General features: G+C 31.2%; 1 protein-coding gene across 1 annotated transcript; it reads left to right on the forward strand.

Annotated features, from left to right (window-relative positions):
* Positions 1-11,818: 11,818 nt before the first annotated feature.
* On the forward strand, positions 11,819-22,566 carry LOC129292322 (probable acyl-[acyl-carrier-protein]--UDP-N-acetylglucosamine O-acyltransferase, mitochondrial). Its single transcript, XM_054929894.1, is given in 10 exon segments — positions 11,819-13,758; positions 14,264-14,431; positions 14,542-14,572; positions 14,574-14,651; positions 18,821-18,913; positions 18,984-19,100; positions 19,187-19,270; positions 20,945-21,040; positions 21,137-21,233; positions 22,034-22,566. Coding segments are annotated over 10 exon segments (999 nt in total). The 5' UTR covers positions 11,819-13,705; the 3' UTR covers positions 22,216-22,566.
* Positions 22,567-23,726: the final 1,160 nt, after the last annotated feature.

The following is a 23,726-nucleotide window of genomic DNA, read 5'->3' on the forward strand; positions in this document are numbered from 1 at the left end:
ATCTCCCACACAAAACCTAACTTTAAATTTGTGTATAGAGGGAGGAAGATGAGAGAAGATATTTATCTTAAGGATTGAAGCCCAAAATGTTCCAAAAATCATGCCCAAATTGTACCCTAGCAAAGCCCTTGGCTTCCCTATTCATTCCACTTGTCTTTTCTTTCTTCTGTTTGCTATATGGTTCACGAATCATAATTTTTTCTTTAAATGCGTCATTTACGATGGCGAATGGGGCAAATTCACAAGCCCAACTTCAAAAATTCATAATTAATTACGTACATCTCCAAAAATTATGAATTAGACTTTGTAGAAAGTTTAAGGTATCTACTTTCTAATACGAAAAGAGTCACTCAAAAATGTTATCATTTTCCCTTTGAAAATCATTGATTACAAAGACAACTGATTTTTGTCTTTTTCCAAGCCTTAGTCGATGGTAAGATCATTTCCTAATATATTCAAATACCTCTAATGTAAGCATTGTATTTTTCTTGGGCTAGTAGATGTAAATTAGAAATAAATAAAAAGCCCAACAAAATTAAGTAATTTAAATAAATAAAATAAAAAAGAAAAATAAGGTTATCTCAAAAACAATTAAAAAATAAAAGAATATCTTTGTAACTTTAAAAGAATTTTTTACTTTTTTATTGACTCCCAAATCCCCTAAATTTTGTTTTATCAAATTACATGCATTTAATGTAAATTTGAAAAATATGAAATAATAGAGAAAAAGTCAAAATAACATTTAATTTGATATGATTGATTCTATCATTAATAGGAAAAACTATAGTTGGTGCCTGTAAAAGGAACAAAAAGAGGCCACAAGAAAGGGAGGGGAAATTTGAGGAGGCACAGGGTGAAAGAGAAAATGAGAACGAATAGAAAAATTGGAAAGATGGAGAAAGGAATCCATGGCTTGCCAGTCTATTCATAAATGGTAATTCTTGAAGGAATTCATCTTTGTATAAGATTGCAAGATTGTATTTCTAGAATTTTATTCACACGTTTCTTGCGTAAACTTCATAATCATGCTCTTAAATATTGTTATTCTTTGTCAAACTGTGGTAGTAATCCTTGTATTTCTAAACCCAGACTAAAGAAAAATGCCTTGGCTATGATTATCAATATCATCGTGGCTTTACTTTCCCATTCGCTTGTCCCTCTTGTTGGCTATATGTATGTAATGATCATGTGATTCAAGTTTTTAGTTGTTTTCAGGTTCTGTGCCTTCACATTTTAACCCATGGCATATCCATTTCCATGTTCTGTTGTATGCTTGGACAAACATTGTTAAAATACATTTAGCCTTTCATTTGAATCTTATTTCTATTTTTCGAGGGCAAATAATGCTATTTAATGTAGCATGAGTGAAATCAAATCATCAGTGTTAACTCTATTTTTTGAGTAACAATGTCATTATCACTTATATGTGAAAAAAAATATAATTATACATAAAAAATATTTATGTTTTTTTAATTTTTCATAAGTGATACTAAATCACTGTGAATATTTGGTACATAATATGAGTGATATTAAACCACCACAATTGTGTCAAGAAATTTCCCTTTGTGTAATATTTTAAAAAAAGAAAAAAAATTAGCATATTTTAGGCTATGCCATAATGATACTAAGTTATCGTGGATCCCTATAAATATTGATCGGGATATCATGAATGATATTAAGTCATCATGGGTATTAAATTTCTTATTAAACTTTCCTAATCAAATTATTATCTGGAAAGGTCTCTCTAAAATCCATTTTATTCTTTTAGGGTTTGCCATGAGTGATAGTAAATTACTATATGCATTTAGAGCGTCAACTAGTGGATTGTGATTGATACTAAATCACCACAAGTTTCAAGACCAGTTAATTTTTTCCCTCTTGTCCATTATTAAAAAAATAATAAAAGTAACAAAATTTTTAGCATATTTTAGGTTATACCATGAATGATACTAAATTATTGTGAATTCCTAAAAATATCAAATGAGATGCTGTGAAAAGTCATCGCAAGTATCAAATTTTGCATTAAAATTTCATAATTAAACTATTCACTTTGAAAAGTCATTTAAGGTTTGTCATAAGTAATACTAAGTCACCATGTGTACTTAGAAAGTCAACCAATAGAATGTGAATGATACTAAACAGCCACAGGTTCCAATATTGATTATTTTTCTCTTACCTTGGTTATTTTTCTCTTATCCAAAGGTACTTTCTTGAAAAACATTGTTATTTAAAAAGATAAATATAATAATATGACTTAAAATATCAATCTTTTCATAAAAGAAATTAATTAAAAGAATTTAAAAACTTAAATAATAATATTTTAAACTACGTGAACTTTGATTTTCATCACAAGATACGTAGGCCCTAGGTTTTGATCCTAGATTAAGTCCTCCCATATAAATAAATAATTTGCTTTCAAGAATTTTTTATTTTTTATCTTTATTTTTTGCATGTGATTAAAGGGTAATCAATATATTATTAAAAGGGTAATTAATTTTACATAATTAACTTAGGGTAACCGTTCTTATAAACAGGTATCATGGGGTGCCTAACACCTTCCTCACACACAATCGACTCTCGAGCCCTTTTCACAGGCTATCCTCTTCCATGATATAATTTTTCAAGATTTCTTAAAAATTTTGGTAGCAACTTCCATTTTTCTACATTTATCGACCTTCCTCATTCGAGAAAGTCAACACACCGGCGCAACCTAAACTCTCTTAAAATATTATTAACTTAATTAACTCTAAAAGCAAGAATTTGTGAGATTACACCTTCCAAATTTAGTTTCCCACATGATGATTCATGCCTCTGAGAATCACTTCCAAGTTGTTGAAGATTTAGAGAAGCTAGTTTGTTCTTGCCGCACCTTGCTTCTTCACTTGTGAGTCTTTTGCAATGAATCACTCTTGAGTTTCTTACCCAATGATTCATTCATTTGAGAATCACTCTCTGGTTTCTTGCCCAATGATTCAACCTCCAATAATCAATCCGAGATTTTGTTTAGATTCTTTATATCAACATAAGCTCTTACAAACTTAAGAGTATATTGAATTTGAGAGAGTGTTAGGATATATTAAAGGATTGCCAAGAATTAGCTTCTTTTCCTTTCACAATGTCATTGCAATCTATATTAACTATTGAAAACCTTGGTTTTTTTTTCAACTTTTTATAACTTCATTGCAATTGTCTTCTTTTCTTAATGGTATCTTAATTGAGGTCCTTTTACTTGTTTCTAGTTAATTAATGACTAACCTAAAAAAAATCTAACCAACAACTTCAAAAATATCCTTATATGTTTGTGAAAAAATAAATTAAAAAGGAATTTAAGAATTTGAACATTAATCTAAAAACTGATTCTTGCTAAGTGTGTGTTTAGTTTTCATTGGCCAAAAGTCAGTTTGTCAAACATTAAGTTAATTTAGTGTATGTTTGGTTTTCAATTTGTTAACAGTTCATTTGACAAAAATCAAATTTAGTAAAAGTCAATTGTTATAATGAAATTTGTGTTTGTTTATATTTTTTTTTTCAAAAATCAGTTTGGTAAATTGAAAGTTATTTAGATTAATGATGATTTGTATTTTTGAATATACAATGACAAAAAAGGACATTGATTTATGACAATTTATAATTTTTTAATACAAATATAATATATTAGAAATGTTTAAAAAATGTGAAAAAATGTAAAATGACATAAAATTTAATATGTTAAATAATAAAAATAAAATATATATAAAGTTTAATACTGGACAAAAATTTTGTAATAAATAATTCAATATTCATTTATATTGAATAGTTACATGATTAACAATTTGATTTATAATTTACAATCTGATCTCTAATAGAATCACGAACCCTATTTATCTCCCTATTAGATGCCACGCTTGAAAGTGCACTTGAAATTGATGATAGAAATATATGCTCATTACTATCATCATAAGTGTTAATCATATTTTCATCCTCAAAATGCTTAAAGTCAAAATTAGTTACGGATTTTGTTCTAATAAAATTATATATGGCTATTATTGTACCAACTATATGAACTTACGTCACAAATGGATAGCTAGGCATGTGCCATAAGATTGCAAATCTACTTTTCCAAACTTTAAAAGTCCTTTCAATCATGATCCTTAAACTTGAATGATAATAATTGAAAACCTTATTATTGTTTGCAAATTTGGATGAACACTTAAAATATAAGAGGTGATACCTATGAGATCTATAAGAACCTAAATATTCATGTGGCATTAGATAGCCAGCATCCACTAAATAATATTTACCTACTAATAAAAAATAGATATTGTAGGAATTTATTAAATATTGAAATAAATTATTTTAAATTAGATAAATATGAAATATACCTTAAGGTGGATGTGAAAAATTCATGTTCTGTCTTGTGAGTCATTGTCAAATATGTGAGCATCATAGGCAGTCCTCTCCTATCCAACCATGACATAAGTGAAGCACATATCCCAATCTCATACAGCCATTATATTTTGTGTTAGAATACCTTTCCTTTCAATATATTTCCCTTGCTATTCAACACTGACCATGCACGGGATATATTTTTCATCAATTGCTTTTATGGCACCTTTAAAGAATGGCCAACATCACGGGCCACCTAAAATTTTTAAATGTATATCTTGAAATGTATGATCTTTTGGTTGGACATATTCTTTTACTAGCTTTTTGCAAGCACACAATACATTTTTAAGATGCATGTGAATAGTCTTGAGCTTAATACATTCAATTGTTACGTTAAATTGTTTTTCAATTATTACTTGTTGAATTTTCTTAAGGTTAATACATTGAATTGTTGCGTTAAACCTTCCCACCCTTCCTTTAATAGGGTTGACCCTTTACACTCATTTCTCCTTACTTGTTGTAAAGCTAACTTGATAAAAAGTTATGTGTAACATCTTGAAGAATTTATGCCTTAATTAGTTGAATAAATAAAGTTAATTAAGTAAATTAATGTAATGTGTGGTTATAAAGAGTTAACAGATGTTATGCGTTGTGATTTTAGCCCTAAAATTGAGTTTAGAGTGAGGTCGAGTCACTCGGACATGAAAAAGTGAGGGAAATAAAGAGAAATGACTCTATGCACATGCTATGGCATGTGCATAAGAAGCTATGGTGCACAAGCCATTAGGAAGCAAGAGATTACTTTCTATACCACATGTCACAGTGCATAGTACAAATTATATAGAACTAAGAGCGTTCTGCAGCTAAAAAAATAGAGAAAAAAGGGAGAAAAGTGAAGAGAAGCATGAGGAGCTCTGCTAGGGCGTAAAGAACTTAGGCTCTTAGATTTTAGAGCATTTTAGAGTTTAAAAAAACTAGAGGTAAATTTTCTAAACTTGAATCTCTCTTTCTTTTTCACTTTTCTTGAAGTTGGAAATTAGGGTTTAGTTAAGAAAGATATTTTCTGGTTCATAGAGCTATGGGTCTGAATCTATTGACTTAAATAAAGTTAATGAGATTTGTTTAGGTTCTTTGAACCCTTTGAAGAGTAATGAATATGTTTTTGATAGTTGATAGCCATTAATACTTGAAAATTCACCATTAATGTGGTGGACAGAAGTTGAAAAATGTCATTAATGGTTGTTTAAGACCTCAATGAAGTTATGGTGACATAATAGGAGTTAATGAACCCAATGTGTAAGTCTAAAAGGGACAAATTATCTTATTAAGAGTTTGGAAGTGTAATGATAGACATTGAAAATTATTCAAAAAGGGATGTTGAGATTTTTATTATCATTAAATGTAGAATGATCACATTTGGCACCATTCAGGCTTTAGGGGAGCTTTAAAAGTGTGTATTTAAGAGGTAAAATATTTAATCTCTCAAAGGTTTAAGGTAACTTTGAGAATTCTTTCTTATACTTGATAACTGAAATATGTGAAATTGAATGAAAAGCAAATGTGACATGACTTACTTAAAAATCCAATAGGATGACCTTGTAAAGTTCAATGATGTGATTTGTTAATAGAGTTCAATAATTTTGTGTTAAGTAGAGTTCATGACTTGAGTTGTAAAAAGTTCAATGAAATAGTGTTTTGTGAAGTTCTATGATGTGTTACTTTATAGAGTTCAACAATTGTGTATTGTGAGGAGTTTAATAATTAATTGTGAATTTAAAAAATGTGGAGGATAATGAATTGAGTTGACATGTTAGGGTGTGAAATAATTGCACGTTATGAGAAATTGCATTTGATGCACTGTGTGATCATAAAAGGCAAGGGTTTGCCTAGAAAGAGGAGTAGAGAATTAAAATTTATGTGGCTTCTATCAGAGCTTAATGGTTTGCCTAAACTTATTATACTCATTATCCTACTTGTTCAATGAGGGATTGTCCCACTAGTTTAATGAGGGATTCAAACCTAACTAGTTTTTTGCTTATTCAATAAGGAAGGGCTAAAGAGAATAACACCCCATAATGTGAGATTTCAGAAAAATTGTGACCCACAAGTGAGTTAAGTAACCTTAGCCAAGTAGCCTCTCACACGTAAATGGCTAGGGTAGTATCACGTCTTAGATGAGCCCAATATGTTTTAGCCCATGGTTTTATGCTAGAGGCATAAGGAGAATATAAGGAATGTGTGATCATACATATTATGATAAAAGGGCAGATCATTGTCTGTATTATGGCCCTAGTGATAAAAATTATGTGATTAATCTTGTGTAAATGTGAAATGGTGTTATCTAGTTGTTATATCATGATTATATGCCAATATGAATACAAAATGTGAATATTGTTTCATCTATATGCTCAATAAATTGAGAATGATGTCTTTGTCACTTGCATTTAAATTAATTAACTTGCATTAGCATAAGTAAGATTAACCTTAGTTACTAAGTAGTTATACTCACCCTATTATCTTCAATGTTACAGGAACTACCTCAATGAGACAAGATAGAAGGAAACAACTTAAGGCATAAGATTACTAGCCTATTTGCAAGCCTCATTTTCTTTTTGATTATTAATGTGTATAATCTTGTATGATATTGCCAACTAGGGAAAATTCATGTCTTGCCCTACTTGTACTATGTGATTGTTGAATTATATTGTGTATTTTAGGCCCTAGAATTGTATATGTACTCATTAAATCTACTACAAGGCCAAAATATTAGTGCAAATAGGAAGTTAATAAGAATGTGATCATTGTGGAATGATATGGTAATTTATGAACTCCTCCTTATACTCTTGTGTTGAGGGGTTGAGCATTAAAAATGTGTGTTATATGTGTTGTTAGTGATATGGTGTATTGCACATATCCATGTTAGTCTTTTGATTGTGGTCTAAGGTGTGAATTTAGCTTTTGGCACTTGTCATGTGATTTGGGCATCTAAGTTGTGTGTCAAGATTGTAAATGAGTGAGTTTTTTGAAATAGGTGTCTAAATTTTGATCAAAAAATGCTATGACTGTGAAATCAATATCATTAACTAGAGTTAAGAGAAAGCTCTTTGTAAACACCTAGATTACCTTATTAGGAAATTTGACAAAGAAATGGGACGCGTTGGAAGTTCATCTTTGGTGCTGTCAAATACATGCAGTGTGTCATAGCATTTGGCATAAGGGCATTCATGCCGCAGCATGGATTTACACAAGATGGATGTTACACAAGTAAAATACTATACAATACCCATCTTGTGTAAATCCATGCACAACTTGTTAAATTACTAACATGACAAGTAAAACATCTAATGTTACTTGCAAATTATTTTTTTTTCATTTCTTATTAAGTCTATAATGTTATTTGTCAAATATTTAACCCATGTAAATACATATATGACTTGTTAAAGTACTGATGTTACTTGTAAGATATCTAATATTACTTGCTAAGCTAGAAATGTTACTTGTGCAATATCTAATCTTTGTAAATCCAAACATGATTTGTTAAATGACTAACTTTATAAGTAAAATGTCTGATATGACCTATAAGTTTCCTTACATTGTTTGTTAAGTTCACAATATTACTTGTGCAATATCTAACATGAGTAAATCCAAACATGATTTGTTAAATTATAAACTTCATAAGTAAAATGTTTAATATAACTTGTAAATTCCCTCACATTATTTATTAAGATTAGAATGCTACTTGTGCAATATCCATCCTATAATCCATCCATGATTTGTTAAATTACTATCGTCAATTGTAAAATGTTTGATACTACTTGTAAATTTCCTTACTTACTTGTTAACTATTCCAATGCTTCTAGTCAAAAAAATAACTATACCAATATTTCATAAATACTCAATTAAACTAATCAAAATAGCTAATTTGAACATCAAAAGAAGCACAAATACATTGTAGCAAATAGTCAATTTACATTTTCAAGATTGTAACATTAAGCTCATAACATCCATGCATCTCCAATTACAAAAGGAAGAACATCAAAATGAAACTGTCTTTTAACTAAGTCATTGTTGCTCTTTTTGTATATGTTGTCTAATTGTTTGATATGGGCTTATGCAAATTTTGAATTATTTGGATGTTGCACTAGCTATCATTAATAGGTTCTTTAATGCACTTAACCTTCCCTTTATTCTTTTCTTGAAATTATCTTTTGATTTTTTTTAATCTTATTACTTGTTCTTTCTTCCTTCCTTATTTTCCTTTGTCCTTCTTTCTTCTCCACCAAATTTATAGCCTTACAAAAATTAACATAAAGCCTGTTACCAATAAACTAAAACTACTTGTGAATTCACTTACACAACTTGTTAACCATCCAACTCCACTTGTTACATGTTTGTGACAACTCATTCAGTAATCAAGTAAGGATTTCAAAACATATAATGGAAAAACAATAGTCAAAAAACGAAGGCATGCAATAACAAAAGGACAAATCACTATTGTTAAATAGTTCCATGAATAGGAAAAAATAACAAGGCAAAGTCACAATGGACAATCTTAAACTTCAATCTACTAAGTTTTTTTCTCTTTGAGTATCAAAATGATGAAAAGAAAAGTTGCGAGATGGAAAACTAATAACATGTTACAATGTCCAACAAGAGGGAAAGTCCCTACACTAAATGGTTTACATCAATAGGCGAAAAATAATGAACAAACTTACTATTGAAAGGAAGCGAGATACCAGGGATTGGGTGTATTTGGATCAAAGAAGAAAACTCAACTTTCTCGCCTTCGTGCTGATCCACGATAGTGAAAGTCGAAATAGCTGAATATGGGAGTGAAAATGTCAACCAAAATCTAGCCAAAGATGGGGATGGAAAGTAGAAAATGAAGACCTTGATGAAGATGAAAACAGACATCAATGGTGGTTCTTTTTTAAGAAAAATGAAGTCCTTGCCTGCTCTTTCTCCATGATAACACCTAAACTGACTTTTTTTTAATGTTTAAACTAAAGGTATTTTTTGTCTTTTCAGTATTCAAATTATTTTCATTTTAGTCTTGGAGGACTAAACTGAGGTTTTCGATTATTTAGGGACCCGCTAATAATTAAATCCCTTCCTTGGTCCTTTACTAAAATTCTCCTTTTTTTAATCCTTCTAAAAGGAGATTAAGAGCAATATGTTTATTCAATTGAATACCTGAGAGGCGACTCTTGGAATTGATACTATTCATGCAAGTCCTTGGAAGCTTATCTCTTACAATATACTTCCTTTTCTTCCATTTATTCTTCTTGTTATTGGGATTGATGCTATTCATTCCCTACTTGCCCCCTCTAATACTCCTTTACATGGTTTAGAAAACTGAATTGGACAAACCAGTCTGACTGATAAACTAGAGACCTGGTAGTGTGTCTGATCTGATTTGCTGTCTTTTTAGGTTAAAAGCCAACCCTTGTGACTCGAGGAAAACCCAGGTTGACTCATTCAACCCTATGGGTTGGATAGGTTGAACAAGTTAATGCTACATCCCCATAAAACTAGAAAGCCCCTGGTTTTAGGTTTACAAAAAAAATAAAAAAATCATAATCAAATGAAAGAACAAGCCTAAACGATTTGTGCCTTTCGTTACTCCCTTAATTTTTCATCTTTACTTCACTATCCTTCCATATCGATGACGGCAGTTGGCACACCTGATAGATCCCAATCGCACTCTTACTAGTGAATTCGAACTCGGCAATGATCTTTCCACCACTAATTTTGGCATCCGTCTTGGCTAGAGAAGGCCAAGAAGCAACAATTAAAACAGATATAGTGTACTCAGCAATATGGAAAAGGATGGTTAGACATAATAGAAGAAACTAATAAAATGAAGACGAAATAGAAATTGAGGACGGAAGAGGGAGAGTAGTGGAAATGAAAAGGTCAAAAGTAGAGAGAAGGGAAAAAAAAAGTTGAGAAGTGTCTTGTTTTGACCAAAGCTTAAAGTCATGAATATAAAGGGAAATGAGAAGTTCCGTAGGCTAAGTGTAAAAACCAAGAGATAAAATCATGATTTCAAATCGTTGATGTCAACATGGTCTTCTCGTTTTTCGAAAAGGAGGGGTGCTGTACCCAATAAGTTTAACTTTTCAAGTTTTATTTTGATTTGATTATTATTATTTATTTAGAATTTATTTTCTTATATTATGATTTGTATTATTATTTTATACTTAAAATAATAACTTATAATTAAAAATATAGTCATATTAATTACTTACATGTTTAAATCTATGAAAGTTGTTTTGTATAAGTTTATGAGTTATTAAGTTTAGAATATGAATAAATATATTAAGGATTAATATGATTTTATTTAAATTATTTTATTTTATTATGACCGATTTGATTCTGGTTCAACTCCGGGTGAACCCCTAACCCCTAATTAGCACTAGGTAAACAGGTTATGGGCTAGTCCGCACATTTTTGCAAGTTGGGTATTTTATTATGATCGGTTTGACTCTAATTCAACTCCGATTGAACCCTTAACCCCTGACTAGCACTAGGTAAATGGGCTATGAGCTAGCTCGCGTATTTTTGTAGGTTAGATTGGGCCATCCTGCCAAATAAAGCGAACTGAAAAATTCAACCCAATCCATTTTTTGGTGGGCTGGCCCGCAAAAATTCACCAAAATTTTTTTTAACAATTTTAAATTTATATAATATAAATATATATATATATTTCACATTTTAAGGCAAATTATCAATTAAATAACGTGTAAATAAATAAAATACACATAGAATTCAACCAATCAAATTCATTTTACTATATTTTTCTTATCAATTATTTTCTCACCTAGGTGTGTTATTTTTCTCACTGAGAAAGAAAATTTAAATATAAACTTATATTATTTTTCTCAATGAATTCATATCTATGATTTTAATCAATACATCTTATGATGTTAATAAATAATATATATTCAAAATATTTCTATAAAAACTAATAAATTATCGATTTACAAACTATAACAAAAATTTCATTTGCAAATTCAAAGAAAGATTTACATTATCTTTCAAATGTAAAGAATATATTTTGGAATCATAAATTATATATTTGAAAAGTATTATTATTATTGTATATTTTAAAAAAACATAATGTAATTAAAAAATAAAAAATGTGTTAACTTATAGGCCAACCCATTTTAGCTTGCTAATTTTGCGAATTGGATTAGCCCAACCTGTTTTTAAAAACGGGCCAATTTGGTCAGTCCAACCTATCAAATTTGACAGGTTAAATGGACTAACTTGCAAGCTCAATCTGATTTCCCGACTCTGCCTAACCCCAATCGATACAATGATCGGTCGGATGTTTACTACCTTTCCCTTGGGCTTGTTATCCCTCCTATCAAATGCCTTCCCCAGTGCTCGCAAAGTCCATCATCACTCACTGACAGCACAGAAGTACAACCACCATATATTCCATGAAACATAGGCTACCAGAAGTAGTTTATTTAATCTTTATTCTTTACTCTTTAATGGCTAAAAATGCGCAGAATCATGAGCAGTCAAGATTCTAACCCTTGAAAGTTTGCAGTTGACCCCTAAATTGGTTGCTGTCAAGCAATTAACACCATTTGTTAGTGAATTCAAGTCCACTAATGAAGCTCCTTCATGTTAGTAGCTCCATTACTACCTTCATTCTCTCTCTCTCTGTCTCGTTTGCCACCAATCCATCCCCGGCATGGAGTCACCTACTTGTTTGTCTAGGGCTCCTTCAATGATAGGGAGGCCATTAATTCTAGCATTTGCACTGATCAGGAATCTATAGTAATGGGAGCAAACAGATGGAGCGATTTTTAAGATGGTGGTGGAGCACACATGCCTGTGCTTGCTCCATTGGTAGGGTTTGGGTATTGCCTCGAAAACCTTAATTTTTATCACCTTTGTGATTGGGATAAGGAGAATATGAGGCCTTTTATTGTGGAGGCATTGGATTTAGATGGTGGTGATGGGTTGTTGGGTTTGGGGAATTTTTTGGGCTTTGACAAAGAAAAAGAAACTAAACTTTGTATTTGGATTTTTGGAAACCTCGCAGATTCATTTGGGGCTTCAGTTTTGTAACCTTGGTAGATTCATGTTAGGGCTTGGCATAGAGGGAGCTTCCTTCCATGGCTTCTTGATAGAGAGTAGAGAGAAAGAAGAGGGGAAGGATGAGAGATAGGACTGAGGTTGAGGAAAGAGAAAACAGATGTTTACTGGATTCCATAGAGCATACTCACTGATGTCATAGGATGAGTTAGCCTTTCTTTTTAGCGACAATGATAGATACTTTGATGACTTTATTTAATAAAAATATGCACGATTGTCTTCTGTAGCTGTGTTTGTGTGTGTTTTATTTTTTTAATTTAAATCTGAAATAATTAGATCCCAGCAGATGGTTTTTGTTTTTGTTTTGTTTTGTTTTGTTTTGTTTTTTTTTTTTTTTTGCGACCAGCTCATGTTACTTTATGCATACCAAGGGAATGATTGTTACTATTGCAAAGTAAAATGCTTATTTACAATTTGTTTGTCTTTTGTCAGTTCCTAGCAGTGTGGTCAGTTGCACGTCCCTTCGAATCTCATAAAAGCGCAAATCATCTATATTTTCCCTATTTAACCTTAAAGACAAGAGCCCATTCTGGAGTGAGGATGTTATGCGTGGTCAACTGGTCGTATGTGTTGGTCATGTTTGTTGAATAAAATAGCTAAAGTATTAGTTGTAAATATAGCTTGTTTGGCTGTAAATAGTGCCTACTTCTTTTACTCTGTTTTTGTACCGAGTTGATTGTTATGCATGCTGGGTGTTAAATAATGGAAGGATTAATTGTGAATATTGTCAGTTCAATAGTAAATAACTTCAGTGCTTTTATTCCAATCCTCCTCCGATATCGCCGTCCTAGAAGGCGGCCCTCCGCTAGCCGCCGAAAGCATCGCTCTAACTTGCTCATATCTTATTAGTGCTTTTATTCCAATCCTAACCTTCAATCCTAACGTTTTGTAGACGAGATGGAGACAAAATAGTATCAGTTTCAGTTCAAGTTCAGTGAGTGGATTGTGACGTAAAAGCTAAGGCAGGGCGAAATTTCACACGAACATGTTTGATTTGCTCCTCAAACTTCACACGAAATTTCCCTCTGTCTCCTTTCTTGTTTGAATTACTACTTTGTTTTTTCTTTTGCTTTTGATCGATGTTGGCTGTGAGCTGTGTCTATTATCCCCTAGATGCTGTGCAGAATAGAAATATGGAAGCTTCTGATGGAGGAAATTCAAGCTTCATCCACCGTGGTGCAATTGTTCACCCCAATGCCGTCATAGGCGAGGTATTTTCTTGAATATGAATTCCTCACTTCACACCATCTTCACCATCTCCTTGTTTTCTTCTCGTAGGTATTGGTTTCTTTCCTATTGCATCTTTGTATGAAGGTTTTATGAGGCAGCTCTAGGCTGAGAACATAGGTCTACATGTCGTGTCCCTTTTTTTGTTTCTGTGTTGATTATATGATGTACTGCTGTGGTGGGGATTTGATTGTGGTTTGAACTCGGAATCAGAACTTTTTGTAAATTATTGTGGAGGTTACTTTTCCTTTGCCCTGAAATTAATGGTATTCCAATTATGAGAAAGGTAATTTTGGCTTGCTGACAAGTAGCATCATTTTGCAATTTTCTTTTGTTTTTTTTTGGATGAAAAAAAAGTGATGCATCATTTTGTAATTTGAGAAAGAAAAAACAAGATTCACATGAGTAGAGCTTGGATGATGGATTGGTTAATCTGCACGTTGTTTTCTTAGTGTGCTGTAATGTATTGTAATTATAATGCAGTCTGAGTATTAATGCAGCCTAGTGTCTTTAAGATCTTGTGGTCTCTTGAACTCATCAAACATATTTTATGCAGCTTAATGTTTTCTAGTGATTGGTCTCCTGCTGTTATGCTTAAGGGGGTTTCAATAGGACCTTTTTGTTCTGTGAGTTCTTCTGCAGAGATTGGCAATTTTTGTAAGCTATATCCTGGAAGCCATATTTTTGGAAGTACCGAATTAGGAAATAACTGTACATTGATGGCGTAAGTTCAGACCTAATATTTCTGATTTTGCCTAAGTTTCTGCTTTCTGCAAGGAGTACTTTCTCTTTAACCATTATATGATTACTTACTTGGGGAACTTTGTCTGGCAGTGGTGCTGTTGTGGGTGATGATCTTCCTGGATGTAACCATTGTTGGAGGAAATAACTAAATAGGTTATCATGCTGTGATTGGTGTCAAATGTCAAGACTTGAAATACAAGGTATCTTATTGGATGCTGTTCACATTAAGGGATTCTGTATGTGCGTGTGTGTCTGCTGATCTGTCCTATTGATAGTGCTCATTCTATGTCATCTTACCCTTTAGGTTCTGATTGTTGAAGTTGAAATCATGTCATCATCAGTTATATTTATATTGTTGGGACAAAATTAATAGATAAGATAGTAAGTGCGTTGGTCAAATAATAAAATGGCTAGTAGAGTGTTATTCTCATTTAGAATGCCATGGTATTACCTCTATTCTAGGCTTTTTGGATATTTTCTTAATACAGACAACTAATCGCTTAACTTATACTAGTTACGTCTACCTGAAAACGCAAGAGCATTAATCACTGTAAAAGATTCATGAGAGCGTAGTTCAAGTTCTAATAACCTGATATGAGACTGCCGATCTATAACAGAAAAATGTGAAGTAAGGATCCTGACAAATAGATGTCTGGAATAGGGAGTCTTCATCTATACTTCTTTGTGGTGTCACATGCCCAAAGATGACATTGCTAACGTGCATAGTTATCAATTAGAATGCCTTGCTATATGCACTAACTCTTTAAGCTAGATAGCTAATGACCTCTATTAAATACTTATGAATGGACTGAATTGTATTATATACACTTATTTCGTGTGAAGAGTCATGTAATTCATCTCTGGTTTTTTTGGGTCATAATAAATGCTCCTAATTATGCCGCTACGTTGTCGCACCTGAAAATGCAATGCGGACGATGCGCAAGAGTGAAGGTTCCGGCCTTCAAAGCGAAAATTTGCTAAATAAAAGTCACTATTAAAATTTTAAAGAAAATCTTGAAAAACTATTTAAAGAAGATAAAGATAGTCTTCGAAATTAGAAATAAATTTAGAAGTCGATTGAGTATAGAAAAGATGTTAGGCACCCCACAACATTCGTTTGTAAAAATGATTACCTAAAGTTAATTGTGTTAAATTAATATGGCTTTAAAATTATTTTAATCATCACTTTCTTATTCACGTGTTTTAAAAAATAATAATAAAATGAAGAATACTTATTAATTTACAAGAGAGGATTTGACTCAAAATCAGACTCTGAGGCCTATGTAACCTACAACGGGATCAAAGTTCATATAATTTCGGATTATAAGTTGTTGGTAAAAATATATATTTTAAGAAAAATTAATTAGAAATAATTCACTATTTTAAAAATAAAATAATTTTCTGAAATTTTAATATGTTTTAAATTGTAAAAAGTAATTTAATTTTAATTATTTTCTCAATTTTTAAAATATTCAAATAAGAAAAAAAGAAAAGAGTTTAAACTTATTTTGTTTATGTTTTTTTATTTTTTTAAAGATTTAATTGTTATACCTACAGAGCTTTATTAGCTCATACGGTAATATAATTATTCTAAATATTTGTAAATATTTCAAATTCTTGCACAATAAAAAAGTCTAACAATTTAATTTATTTACTTGTATTTTTAAATGTTAGTAATAATTTGTTTAAGCATGTATACATATATTTTTTAAAGAATTTTAATTGTCATACTCGAAAAACCTTATTGACTTACATGGTAATATAATTATCTTAAATATCCACAGAGATTTAAAGTCTCACATAATAAAAGAATTAAATAATATTTTTTAACTATATTTTTAATTTAATTGATTTATTATGTATGTACACATAATGTATATTTTTTTATGTGAAATCCTAATCGTTATATCTGCAGAGCTTTATTAACTCACGTGATAATATGATTATTTTAGAGGTGTACGAAAATTTAAAAATCTCACATGACTAAAAAATATAATCAATAAATATGATTATAATTTAAATACATTAATTTAAGTAATTAACTTTATCTTATTATTTTATTTACAAAAGTCATTTTTATTTACTATATAAATTAATAATTGTGACATCTGTAAAGACTTATTATCTTACACAATGATGTGATTAATTTAAATCTCTATAAAGATTCTTTAAAATTTTACACAAGACTTAAATATTTGATAGATTTAAATTAAAAAAGAAATTTAATTTTATTAGCGGGTCATTGAAACTCATATTTAATGTATACAAAATTAATCCTCTGCAAAATCTTATTGATATATAAGATATGAGATCATTATAAATGCCTGCGAATATTCTTAAAATCTCACACAATAAATAAGTAATCAAGATATTTGCATTTGCAATCGATGCATAATATGAATTTAACATTCGAACAGAGAAAGAAACTATTTTGACACTTCACTCCTCTTTCGACTTGAGGATGTATTCTTCAAGATTTTTTAAATTAACTTAATGCTTAGATATGGCTTTCGAAAGAAAATAATGATAATAGTGGTACTTGCATCCAATAATTAAAATAAACAAGATCAAAATATCATCATCATCAATCACCTAATTTATCTTCCATGAAAATTAAAATCAAGTTGATGTCTTAACCTTTTAAAAAACAAAGAGATAAAAAGTTAAATTCGATTCATATGCTCTTTTATGCTAAAAAAATATATTTTAAATCCAATTTAATCTTGATCTAACAAGCATAAAAATTCCTTCAATTCCTCTTTTATACATTTAGCAAACACTCTATGAGTGACAATATTTATTCGATAATATAAAGCTACTTTCTCTTCAAATATCTTTCTAAATATTCATTATTAATAAAACTTTTGAAGCTTTCAAATTTTCTTATTTCAACACAAGCGAATTTCCATTAAAAATCAGTTCCATAACAGCATAATCAACACAAAAACTCATGCCCATATTTATTGCAAGGAGAGAAGGGAGAAGGGGTTCAGCCGACCAAAAAAGAAAAAAAAAGACAAACGAAGGATGAGGACTGAAGTCTCTTCACGCACTCCAAATCTAGAACAGGGACGACACAAGACAAAGAAAAGCAGAGCAGACTAATAGCAAAGCAAAGGAGGGAGAAAGAACCAGTAAATCAAACCCCTTGCAGCAATGGAAACAACTTCGGTGTACCCATAGAAGACGTGCAGAAGGAATGAAGGAGAAGGGAATCAAAGCATCCATAGTAGGACACGCACGTAAGAGGAAGGAGCCGATGGTGCCGAGAACGGAGAAAGAAGACAGACCATAGATTCATGGAGCACCCACAATGGCAGACGAGCTACGACTCCACAGTTGTCAGCAATAGATGGACGGGAAGGAGGAAGAAGAAACTTCTCGACCCATTGTGCTCTCCCTTTCTCGGAATTGCTTTTTCGGAAAAATGCCCTCTCCAATCTTCGATCCCCTTTAAATCTCCCTCTCGCTCAATACCTCTTCCATCTCTGCCTGCTGTGCTTGCATGCGCGACCTTCTCTCTAGCTTCGTATCTTTTCTCTGTGTTGCTTGCTCTACGTGTGCGATCGTCTGCTCTCCTCACTTTTTTTCTGCCCTACATGTTTTCGTCTCTACTCTTCTGTGTGCAGCCGAAAGTAAATAGGGCTATCGGCGAAACGCTCGTGTGTTTTGACTCTGAATGAATGAGCTGATGGTAAACGCTTGTTTAACCTTTGGTTTATATTAAATTTTTTTAAAAAACACCACAATTCTTTTTTTTTTTTTGCTTATTAATTATGTTTATTGATTTCAAAACTTAGATTAAAAGAAAAAAATTTACTTTTGAATTAAACAAGAATATTTTTTTTTAAATTTTTTTATATAAACATATAAGTTGAACAACCAAATCTACAAAAATTTAAAAATATTTAATTTTTAAGAAATTGATTTTCATAATTTTTTGATTGTTGAAATAAGTTAGTGAAGAGATTTTAAAATATTTAAGTAATATTTTTTTCACTATTTACAAAATTAATTCTAAAGACCAATTAGATTTATTTATCTTCTTTCTGCTGCTGTTACTGTTGTTGTCGTTGGTGGTGTTGTTGGTGTCAGTGCTGCTGCTGCTGGTGGCGCTACTGCTGCTGCTGTTGTTGTTGTTAATCCTCTAAAAAAATTAATTTGTTATATTTTTATATTTTTTTAATTATTTTAATGAGCTAAAAGAAATATAATCCTAACCAACAAAAATTATCTACATTAAAATAAAATTAAATCATGTTAATTAAAAAAATTATTTTATCTATATTATTAAAAGTTCATTTTTTTGTTGAATTTATTATTATTTTTATATTAAAAAATACCTGAATAAAATACAGTGTTCATGTAGCGAGAGGATGAATGTTTCCTGAATGTTGGTGACAATAATGATATTGGAGAACTTACTTCAATCCACCGATCTTCAAAGTCAACTGATAGGACTGTAAGAAGATTGCCCATTTGGTTATGTGCGTGTATAGATTTTCATACTCTAACATGCACAATATGGTCAGGTTATTGGGAATAACAATCTTATCATGGGATCTTGTCATATTGCCCATGATTGCAAGGTTGGCAACGACAACATTTTTGCAAATAATACTCTTCTTGCTGGACATGTCATGGTGGAGGTAAGCAATTTTTAAACAAATGTATTTTTTTAGAAGAAGAAACATTCGTGTAATTTATAAAATTAATTAACACTCTTCAAATGCAGGACTATATTCACACTGCTGGTGCCATCGTTGTTCACCAATTCTGCAATCTTGGCTCCTACTCTTTCCTTGGTGGTGGTTCTGTGGTAAGTGCATCTCTCAATCCGTTGGCCTTGAGTCACTATTACGCTCTATGTCTTATAAAATGGGTTGTCCTCAGTTTTGGTTATATGATAGAGCCCTGTCAAAGGTAAAGGACAATACAGAAAGAAAAGACAGCAGAAGAATAAAACGAGGGAGATTCTTTGGTTGTGATATTAAAACTTCGGAATACCCAATCAATGTTGCAAAAGACTTCACTGATTCTGGTCAAAAAATCTATTCCCCTAATGAATCAGAATGAACAAAAAACAGCAACAATTTCAAGGTTTACATAACAACTACACAGCCCAACCACTGGCATTCGAGGGACCAGAACTCTTGTCACCATGCTCAATATCAAAATACGTACTTAAGACCCTCTAGAAGCCCTAAGGACCAACAAGTAACTTTCGATGCTCCCTAACACTGGGTCAGCACTTGCTTTTCCTATATTTTGCTCAAGAGCCGTAGGATAATTCCATGGACCAGCAGAATTATTCACTTCCGTTGCTTGCGTCTTCCTTAATTTCCTCTCATGTCATAGTGAATCCAGCAGCCCTGTCATTATACTGTTAATTTTCATTGATCAATTTGAGTAATAGTTGAATTTGCAAGTAGGGGTGTTCAGTCTGAACCCGTCCCAATTGGCCCGATATCATCCCGATCATATCGGGACGGGTCTTGTCCCGGCCCGAAAATAATTGGGACAGAACTTTACGGGACGAGATAAGAAAGGTATTCGGGACGAGGCGAGATACGGGATTACCATCGGGACGTCCTGTCCCGTCCCGAATATTATATATATTATTTTTTATTTTAAATATATTAATTATATTAATATAATTTATACTTATATTAATTATATCAATTATGATTTAATACTTGCAATTCTTATTTAAAATTAAAGGTTTTTTATATTGATAATTTTAGTGGCATAGAATAAACATGGCGATATCTTTCTTTATAATATATTAATTATATTAATATAATTTATTCTTATACCTATCTATTTAATAACTTTTATTTATAACGTATTTATTGTTTTATTTTTAGAAGAGTAATTAGCTTAGTACATCTTCACTAAAGTAGAAGAACAATGGTTTGATGTTATGTTTGACTTGCCTATTGTTGCTAATCTTATAGCATAAAGATCACTTGTATTTGTTATTATAATGTGTAGTTGTGATTAATATAATTCAATAATTAATTTTAAATTATTGTTATTTATGTACTTGTGTTGTTTTGATTTTAAACTTAATAAATTATATGATTTAAAATTTTAATAAACGTTATTATTCAGATCTTTTTTGATATTATTGCATTTATCGAGACAACGGGATGTCCCAATCTTGTCCCCGTCCCATCCCGACTCTTAACGGAACAGGATGACTTTCGGGACGGGACGAGACACGGGACCAAAATTCAGTCCCGATCTTTTTTTCGGGACAGGACACAGGATGAGAGTGTCCCGGTCCTGTCCTGTCATGTGAACACCCCTATTTGCAAGTAGTGTCAGCCATTATTGATGGAATCCTCTGCATGAAGATTATGTCCACTTTGCATTAAATTGGTAATACTAAAAGGTCCTTTTGAAGAACTTGTCAAACAAAGGAATGCTACAATGAATTTATGCCAAATGAATTGCTGCAACTACAGTTTTTGTTTTTACATGATTGAAGGTTTCACGAGATGTCCCCAAATACATGATGGTGTCTGGAGCAAGAGCTGAACTTCGTGGTCTTAATGTAGTGGGCCTTACTCGGCGTGGATTCACAATATAGAGGTTCTTGCTGATAAAATTTGAAGTTCATTTGATTTCAATTCAAAGTAGATCTTATCGTGCAATTAATAATTCCTGTGCAACATTCTAGATCAGGAGCCTTGAAACAGCTTATCAAAAGATATTCATGCCCGCATGTGCAAACACTAGGTCCTTTGGTGAAAGGCTTGGTGCTGTGGTATTCTCTTGTGCTTTTGTGTTTCTCTAAGGTCCCGTTTGGTATGACTGAATAATTTCTGATAGAATCAAAATTGGAATCGAAATTGAAATCGGAATCAAAATTGGAATAGAATTGAATTTTAAAAATATGTTTGGTATGTTAGAAAAAATAAATAGAATCCTTGTATTATTTTTGTTTGGTAAGTAAAACAGGAAATGGAATTATGCTTAAAAGATAAAAATATTTCTAAAAATTAAAATCAAAATTAAAATGTATTAATATTGTGATTTAATTTCTCATATACTATTTAATATACAAATGAAATATTATATAGATGATGCATATTAAAAATAAGTAAAATATTTTTTAAATGAAATATTATAAATATTTAAATCATATATAAACACACACACACACATGATAATTTATATATATAAAAATTTGAATTGTCTGAATTGGGTATTTTGAATCGAGCATATATATATATATATATATATAATGAAAGCACTGGTTGAGCATTTTCAATTGTTCACTATGCGACTGTCTGCGTGCTCAATTTTTTTAGTATTAATCACAAATGAGTAAGGGCATAGTTGTCTTCTCTATTTTTATATGAGGATAAAATTGCCTTCAAAAAATACAATTCCATAGAATTGCTCCAATTCCATAGCTCCCATCAAAAAATTCAATTCAGCCTTTTTTGCTTGAATCAAGATTCTTGAAAATTTAAATTTACATATACCAAACATCATTGTTTTATGATTCCGGCTTTAATTCCTTTTCCATACTTGTGATTTCACTCTACCAAACACAGCCTAAGTAAATAAGTTATGGATTTGGAGAGAACCTTCCATGGTCAAATCTTAATTAATTGTGAACTACTTTTGCAGGAGAAGCACGAAGAATTGACTCACTTTCCTGTTGTACGTGCGATGTTGAAATCTAACCGTGATTCTTTTGCAGAAGATCGGCATGGAATATGCAAGTTCAGAGACTTGATTGGCTCTTGAAGCGAGATGAAGTGAGCACACACATATGCATGGATATACCTGGCGGTTCTGTGACACTCCTCATGTGTCATGGCATACTTAATTCATAAGTACTCTATTGGCCTTACATATTTAGCTAGGACTTCCTCGTTTCAAGAAAATCAACTTGTGATTTTAATACTATATTATTTGATTTAGTGTGAAGAGTTGACAGTTTTGCAGATATCTCATGCAATTTTTGCCTGGATTACAAGCTCATGTGCATTCAGTGGGGTAAACTATGACAGCTGTTCTGGCAGGTCTGAAGGAGTCAGTCTACACTGAAGCAATTTTGATGGAAAATATCGTATTACTAAGAGCTTGTGGCATGAAACGGAGTTATTACAATATAAAAAATTGTTTGAGACAATGAATTTTTGTATTTTTCAAGGATTGATTTGTTATATAGAGATTTCTCGTGAGGGGTACAGTAATGCAGGTGGAGTTTTGCATTAATCATGTATCTACTTGTGTTTTGTATCTAGAATTGAAGAACGGACGGGCCAGCTTATATGAGCTCAGCTCTTATGGGCTCAGCCCTTAAGAACTTAAGCCCGATTTTCTTAAAATACCTTATTTTTTAAAGTCCAACCCTTATATAAAGGGCTCAGGGTCAAGCCCGTAAATCCTTATTATTATTTTTTATTTTTTAAAATTTTTTAAAATTAAATTTTTTAATTATAATATTTCATATATTTTTTAAAAATATAAATTATAATGTTTAAAAATTAAAAATAAATAATAAAAATTTTAATTTTAAAGTATAAATATATACTCTAAAGTTTAAATTTAATTTAAAAATTAAAAATATTTTATTTTTTAAGGAAAAAACAAAAACGAGCCTAAAAAAATCGTCCAAGCGCAAGTCTTTTTTTTCAGAGCTTATGAAGGCCGGGCTTGAAAGTTCAATTTTCTTAAAAAATATCATTTTTTTAAAGCTCAAATTTTTATAAAAATAGACTTAAATGGGTGGCCCTTTAAATCCATCTTTTATTTCTAACTCTATCTGTATCCTCTTTAAACCTTGAGAGCTTCAGAGTATGGCATGAGTTACTTAATCGAGTTGCTTTCTTCCTGCTTACCAATCGTAATTTTGGGTTCGAGTAATTGACTTGAGCATTTCTGTGGAAAATGTATTAGAGATTCTAAAGCTGGATAATGAAGGATCATTTAGCAGCCCGTTTTTGTCTGGTTAATGCTCTGTTTTTAAATATAAGTAAATTTTTATTAACTCTCAGTTTAAAAAAGTTGGTTAACTTTAATTACTGATTAAATAGCAAATACATGTCTAGGTACATGCATCACGTTATGAAAATATATTAGGACTCTCTAGCAGAAGAAAGCATCGCATTCCACTATTTTTTTCTTTCCCACTACTCATTCTTTGCAAATATGAATTATACAAATTAAATCAATATTTTTAAAAATTATTAAATCTAAATAATCAAATTTAATGTAATGATCCAAATTTTCAGTGACTCCTACAGGAAAAA

Source organism: Prosopis cineraria, unplaced genomic scaffold (genome assembly GCF_029017545.1).
Source record: "Prosopis cineraria cultivar Desert tree isolate PC_DT_omini unplaced genomic scaffold, ASM2901754v1 PC14, whole genome shotgun sequence".
NCBI classification, from domain to species: Eukaryota; Viridiplantae; Streptophyta; class Magnoliopsida; order Fabales; family Fabaceae; genus Prosopis; species Prosopis cineraria.